This window comes from Olea europaea, unplaced genomic scaffold (assembly GCF_002742605.1).
Source record: "Olea europaea var. sylvestris unplaced genomic scaffold, O_europaea_v1 scaffold1344, whole genome shotgun sequence".
NCBI classification, from domain to species: domain Eukaryota; kingdom Viridiplantae; phylum Streptophyta; class Magnoliopsida; order Lamiales; family Oleaceae; genus Olea; species Olea europaea.
In genome coordinates, this window is record NW_019230931.1 from 166,303 (window position 1) to 173,471 (window position 7,169).

At 32.9% G+C, this 7,169-nt stretch overlaps 1 protein-coding gene across 2 annotated transcripts; it reads right to left on the reverse strand.

Annotated features, from left to right (window-relative positions):
- Positions 1-316: 316 nt before the first annotated feature.
- LOC111375164 (basic leucine zipper 34) lies at positions 317-6,492 on the reverse strand. 2 transcript variants are annotated; one of them, XM_022997958.1, is made up of 5 exons: positions 6,199-6,492; positions 4,680-5,241; positions 3,982-4,057; positions 3,552-3,678; positions 317-1,319 (listed from the first exon to the last, which is right to left on the reverse strand). In XM_022997958.1, exons 2-5 carry the CDS (start codon positions 5,237-5,239, stop codon positions 1,159-1,161), a joined length of 924 nt encoding a protein of 307 aa, XP_022853726.1. In that variant the 5' UTR covers positions 5,240-5,241; positions 6,199-6,492; the 3' UTR covers positions 317-1,158. The 2 variants fall into 2 exon arrangements, with proteins under 2 accessions (XP_022853726.1, XP_022853725.1); XM_022997957.1 differs by having other exon boundaries at positions 4,680-5,258; positions 6,199-6,491.
- Between the last annotated feature and the right edge of the window lie 677 nt (positions 6,493-7,169).

A 7,169-nucleotide genomic window follows, 5' to 3' on the forward strand; every position in this document is an offset into this window, starting at 1 on the left:
CAAGCATATTTATCAACTCAAAATTAATTGCGAATAGACTAACCTTGAGGGAACATTTGACGCTTCATGCACTGCAATAAACAAAATTTTACCTTGTGTTTATCCTATTCATGTTGGGGGAGAGATGCAAACAAATAGACAAACAACGGGGTAATTCTTCTCTCAAAAGCAAATAAGTAAGACGTATTTTTTGTCAATCGTATATGCTGGAAATATTATATAGAAAATCAATTATATCAAACCATAAGAACACGAGCAATTGTTTTACGTGAAAAATCTTCCCCGATGTAAGGAATAAAAACCAAAACCACAGGACTTAGTCTAATCAAAACATACACTATCAATCAAATAATGGGTACACCAAGTCTTCTTCAGTCATAACTTAAGGCTATAACAAATTTTTCTTCAAGATAACAACAATCTTGACAAAAAAATATGAAAATAGGAAAAATATGCCCAAAAATCTGGTCACTGCTCACACAAATTAACCAATGTTCCGAACTGAAAATCCAATCTCCACCATTCAGGTTGTAGCTCTATGTTTTGTGAACCTCCCCAAATTTCAGCTCGATCGGACCACGGATGTCTCAAGATCAAAGATTTGGTGAAATCTGGGCACAGAAAAAAACTATTTTCTCTTTTCAAAAACAGGTTGGACTCCTATTTCCTTCAATCTTCTTGTATTTATATTCATCGTTAGGATTAAAACTAACACTTATGGACTTTGGGCTATAATATAAGATCCAAAACATGGGCTTTCCTCCTCACAAGAGGAAATAACCCAACAATTCAATGCAATGCAATCCATCCAATTTGGTTATCCTGAATGAGCTATAAGCAATATTACTGGCTAGACAAATAAAGGTTAAAAACGATAAGAGTATCTTGTTTTGCCAATATGGGTGTGCACGTCAAGTTTGAATCCAGTAGCTAGAGTGGCTAATATTGCCATCAAACCAAAAAGCACATGCTACTTCAGCCTTCTATTCTGCACTAGCTAATTCAGCCCATCTTTGGGTAGAAATCGGTTCTCATCTATCTTCATTATTCCTAACTTGAGATTAAAAGATCATCTACATATACGCAGTTTAGGGTCGAAAGCAATTACTAGAGCAGCTTCACCTTGAACTTTCAGAACTTCCATTACAGCTAACTACGTCAGTTCAGATCAAGTTTGCGCATGTCTAATGTTTGCCAAATGTCTCCAGAACAGGCTAAATCAGCAGCAGAGTTCGACCAGCCAAGGACCTTGCTAGTAGAGGAATAAGCTAGGGACATTTTTAATCTCTCGTACTCTTTCTTCAGGGAATGGTACTCACCTGCACAAATGAAAACTATTGAATAAGAATGAGACAGGACAAAAATGGATAGGACAATGTATTTGTGGGGCAAACATTGACAGAGAGACACAGGATAGTAATAACATAGGCAAGATGACAAAAATTATCCAGGCTACAACCAACGGCAAACCCATGATTTTTATTTAAGAGGCAGGAATTTAAAAAAAAAAAAAAAAAAAAAATCTACGTAGTAAAATTCATATATACCATAAGCTGGCAAGGTAACAAATTTCATTTGTTTGACAAAACTTTTGATGAAAGTTTTAGCAAATTTTTATAAAACTTGTTGAAATGTGATTGAAAAGTTGATAAAAGTTGTAGGTTAATGAAATGTGGGTTAAAATCTAATTATTGACTTTGACCTCATCCTTTTAACAACTTTTAAGCTATCCCAAACAAGTAATTAAATATAAACATTGCCAATAAAAATAAGCAAATAAATGAAAAAATAGTGACATGGTGGCAGACAAAGCTCTAACTAACTATGCAGTAATGCAACATACAGTCGGCAATTTGAGCAACTGGTAAATATAAGGTGGGGAGCATGAATCTAAATATTAGGGGGAAAACAATATAAAATGAAAGCTTTAAAATGTCAAATGTGGAATAAAAATGCAATTAATTAAGCAAGTAGCAACATTTATAAATAATAAAATCAACGAACAAATAAATCATAAAATTTACTGAAAAATGTTAAATTTTGCAAGTTCCTGAATTTTAATTTTCATTATCATTATGTGAAATTAAATCCAATATATGATCATAATAATCACCTTTTGCACGTGGATCTATGTCCATATTATTCACCTTGGTAAACGATTTTCAAAATATTATTCAAGATGATTTTCACTTTTTTTAGTATTATTTCCATATTAATTTGATTGCAGACCTACAAATACGATGATTTTCTTTGTATTTTTTCAATCCAACATATAAAATTTAAACAAATATTTAATCATTCTCCACTATACAATTAAATACTAAGGTGACTCAAACATTTAAAGCAACACCAAGTAGTGAGTTTTGTTGCTACTTTGTTTTCTTTTATGTTTCTTTTCTATGTGACAGTTTGCAGCACATTAAGGACCCAAAGTAAACTTTTGGTCAACCACTCAGCAGCTTGGTTCTTCCTTTGTTCATTCTTGACTATTCAATCATTTGTCACTAGATATGCATCAGAGGTGCTATTAGAGCATGTTTGGTATAATGTATTGAGCAGTATTCTGGAGCAAACAAGATTTGACTTCTTTTTCTTCTTCAATCCTATCGAATATGTTCTACTCCAATATACTAAACATGTCAGTACTTGAAACAGTAATGATACAGCAGAACTTTTTAAAGGAATTGTAAGAAATTTAATGAATGCTACAAGAGTGCATTGTTTCCTGTAAGTTTCAGTTGACACCCAAAAGCTTTAGAAAGTTCACGGCTCGAATTTCACGTTTTTGCCTCCCATTACCAAATGTAACATAATTTTTTGCATTCTAGATATTTTTCAAAAATTGTATGCTAACTGCTAAGTACACTTTAGCTAACCAACGACCACCAGAAGACTAAGTGGGAACATGTCAAGATTATGTAAGACTCGGGATTTATTTAAATAGATTACCAAAAATAACTAATTCCCATATTATTTATGGGGAAGGGTAATTTGGTGTAGGCAATCTATAATGCAAGAGCATTTGACACAAAACTTGCTTCAAGTATAAAAACAGACTTCTCCATTTTCCAAGTAAGAGAATATCAAGTAATTTGTTTAATTAAGCTATCAGAAACTATATTGCTACAGTGAAATTTAATAATAATTATGGCCGTATTTGATCCATATTATTTGAAAAAAAATACATTCTTAAATAATAATTTGATATCATTTCAACCATACATTCTTCAATAAAATAATATTACACATAAATCCAAAATTTTTCCTTATTTTTTAAACACATATTTTTCATCAATACACTATTCAAAAATGCATTTCTATAAAAATAATGTGGCTCAAACAAGGGCTATATTGCAAATTATCCAGGGTTTTTTTCCAAAATTACATCTTAATTGATTGAAAGTTGGAATTTTGAGCAATCGTTTCCAGAACACTTTATTTAAGAAGCTTGAGTGGAAGACAACAGGACCAGTGTAGCAAAATGTGTCATATGCTGACTAGCATAGTAACAAGCAAAGAGAGAACAATCAGCAGAAAGATGAGCAACTTACCTTCCGCATTGAAACTCTCCTTTTGCAGTCTCACCACCTGTTGCTTTAGCGTTCTGTTCTCCATTGATAAAGCAAGCTGTTGCTGATAGAGAGAAGCGACTCTGAAAGCCAAATCTGACTCCAAATTCTACATGTTTACATTTGTTGAAAGCAATTGAAAATATCAGGAGCTGGATAAATAAATAATTAACGAACCGCTAATGAGTCGCAATTATGAGAAGGGATAATTGTAAATAAGGCAAACCATTAACTATTTACACGCCTTCTATTTTCCTAGTTTCAATCAGGATATGTGATTTTTCATCTGCATTTTACTTTGCACTTTTACAAGTTAATTCTTGCATTCTGGTACAATGATACTAACATGTGGACTCCAAAATATAATCACTAATTAAACATGACTTGAATTTGTATCTTATGAAAAAGGTACCTGAAGAATGTCAACAGTTCTTTCTAGTTCAGCAATATACTGAAGTTTGCGAACTCTAGATCGCTGCCCAGGATGTCTGCATGCAAGCCATAATTCATCATAGGGAAAACTTTGCAGGATAGAAGATGCCTGAGAATCCAATTGAAGATGGAGAAAAAAAAAGGGGGGGGGGGGGGGGGGGGGAGGAGATATAACTTAAACACGTTTCAATTTTGTGTTAGGGTACAATACGCAACTACTTCATCGTAAAGTGAAAACATATCGATTTCTTTATTTGGATTTTATCTTCAACGAGTATAAAGCCAGATTGGTCTCACCCTTGTTTATTTCAAATCTTTGTAAATAAAATAATTATCAGTTCAGCATTCAGGCAACAGAAAGTGTTATGAAGAATGACCAAGTGGCCATGCTAGTAGTAAAGGTGAAATGGCATCTTAAGAGGACTAACATGTGATTAAGAATAAATAAATGAACCCATCATCACATGTCAGGATTTCTATTGTGAAGATGAAGTATAAATTCAGCAGATATACTTAAACAATAATATTATCCAATCAGGAACTGATATAGAAGTATTCCTCTACCTATTAGCCATCATTTAAAAAGTTATATACTGACATAATCCTGATACAGTAACAAGCAATTAGTGAAAAGAAATTCCACTTGCCAAAGTAAAAGTTCAGAGTATAAAGTCTGACCGTTTCATCAGTTTCACCTCTGCATTAGTCCCACTACCTGGACCAAAGGCATCACCTATTGAATCTGGCTGTGCAGTTCTAGAAACACACATACTGGCATCCAGATGCTGCAGAGGACATTGTAAGACATATTCAGATAATGCTGAAACGATTGCATTCTCAGGAAATGCTACTTCGCCTTTTCTGCGAGGGGAATTGGGACCATATGCACAGCCAGATTCAAATTCATTATCTGGTTCACAAGAATCCAGAGTCTTCAATCCATCTAGTTGTTCTAGACCTGGTAATGGGACAAGACAATCCAAAAGGGTAAAGGAATCACTAGCAGATCGTCGGTGTAAAATCCCACTAGAATCTGAGTCCGAATCACTCAACAAATCACTTAGCCATGCTGGCTGCTCCTCTAAGGTAGAGCTTTGTGAGGTGGATTTATGATGTTTCGGGCCTCCAGGATGCAGTTCAATATTGCTTGAAGTCGGGGAAGCCGAACCATAAGTTGGGTGAGTTACACTTTTCTTTTGATCAGGACAGCGAGGAGGAAGATGAGCTTGCCTCGACATGACTGATATTAACTAGCAGCTGAACATCAGATTTTCAAAGCCTAATCAAACTTATTTATATTTTCGCTTATTTTTTTCCAAAACATCAGAATATTATCATAACAGGCCTCATTTGCACACTGTAAAACTAGAAAGTAGATTCAAAACGAACAGAAATTATGAGAACATACAAATTTAGAAAAAGACAACATGTGGATATACGAGTACATGTATAAGTAATCATGCATTTCAAGATTCCAATAAAAGAATTTGAACAGTTTCAGGAAGTCTTTTGCACAAAAATTTGTCGCATGGTTTCGCACTTGAAATTCAGAAACCAAAATCTACAAATTACAGGCACGCAAGAACTTGTGATAATATTTCTAGGAAAAGTTATGCTATATTACCATTTGATTTTACCAGAATTGTGCTAAAATGGCATAACTCTTCTAAGAATTCTAGTTGCTATTTAATAGACAATAAAAGGAAGCTTTTCATTATAAACGAAACTATGACCCTATTCAAGTCAAGAATTCAGACTGCAATGACACATTATAACCAAAACAAATAATGGTACGCATGTATTTTAAATTAATCCAGCCGTGTACTTAATAATTAGGACAAAAACACAGAAATCAACTTTGAATTGCGAAAACTAGAAAACGAATTTGTCTTTCTTTAATTCCTGATGAACAACAAAGAAAGAAAGAAATATCAAGAAATTAAAAATTAAAACAATCATCAAATCGATTCATGAAAACGTAACACTCAAACTGTAAATCCTTTCCAATTTCCCATTCAGTTTCACCGTACTTCTCAACACCCAAACAACAAATTACAGAAGCAGAATAATAGTTGAAGAAAAATCAAGAAAAAATACCAAAAAAAAAATCAACAACAGGGAACCCCTGTGAATTCCTTCATTGCAACAACTAGTTCACCATTTTCTAAAAAAAAGAAGAGAGAAAAGATCTGTGTACCTTTTCTATTTGAAGGAATACTGAAGTGAGTGGCTAGTTCAAGGAAAAATGAAGAATGCAAGTTTCTTCCAAGAATCCTTGAAACTTCAACCCAATTTATATAAATATGCAGAAATAACAATTTCTACATGCATCCTTCTGGTAAATATACCGATATTATTACATAAATTAGAACGAAATTCAGAACTCCATTGAAGAATAGTTTTTTTTTTTTTTTTTCTTTTTGACAGAAAGGAGGCGTTTTTTTGAGTTTTGAGCAGCTCTCTAACCTTTGTAGTTCTTGCGTGCGTATTAATGTCACCATCACATTCAATTGAGACAAACTAATTTATTGATTCGCATTTATTGATGTTTCGTTTGAAGAACATATAATATTAAATGAGATTTGACCAATAGTCTTTTAGATTTTTTTCCATGTATGAAAATTGTTCCTTTCTTTGTCTAGGTAACGAAATATTTATCTAAAAGATTAATGAAAGATGTAACAAATGCAGGGTAGAAAATAAGGACATCACGTGTCGACAAATAATTGGACAGTTTGAAATTTTTTAAAAAACACATCCAATCAAAAAATCCAAATTAGCCTATTTTCTTACTTCCTGTCTTCAACCCTATACAAGGAGTTTAATTCAAGATTAATGAAATCATGCTAGTCTAACACCTAACTCGAAACTCAGCCAAGATGGTAATATTGTCCAATTGGTCAATCATTAATTTGCTAGAAAAAGTTTCAAATGCACAATTTATATTTAAACATGATATGATTATAATGGTCGTTCCCGATCTTAAAGTTAAGATGTATTTTCAAACTTTTTTTCTTGTGAGTACTTTAAACGGAAAAACCAAAAGTGCATTTTAAAATTTTCTTTTTATAAGAGTTATTTAAGCAAGTTTTAACAAAAGAGAATTGATTGATAGAAAGTGAAGTATAAATATCAATCACATTGTTAAGGACGATAAAAAAAAAAAAA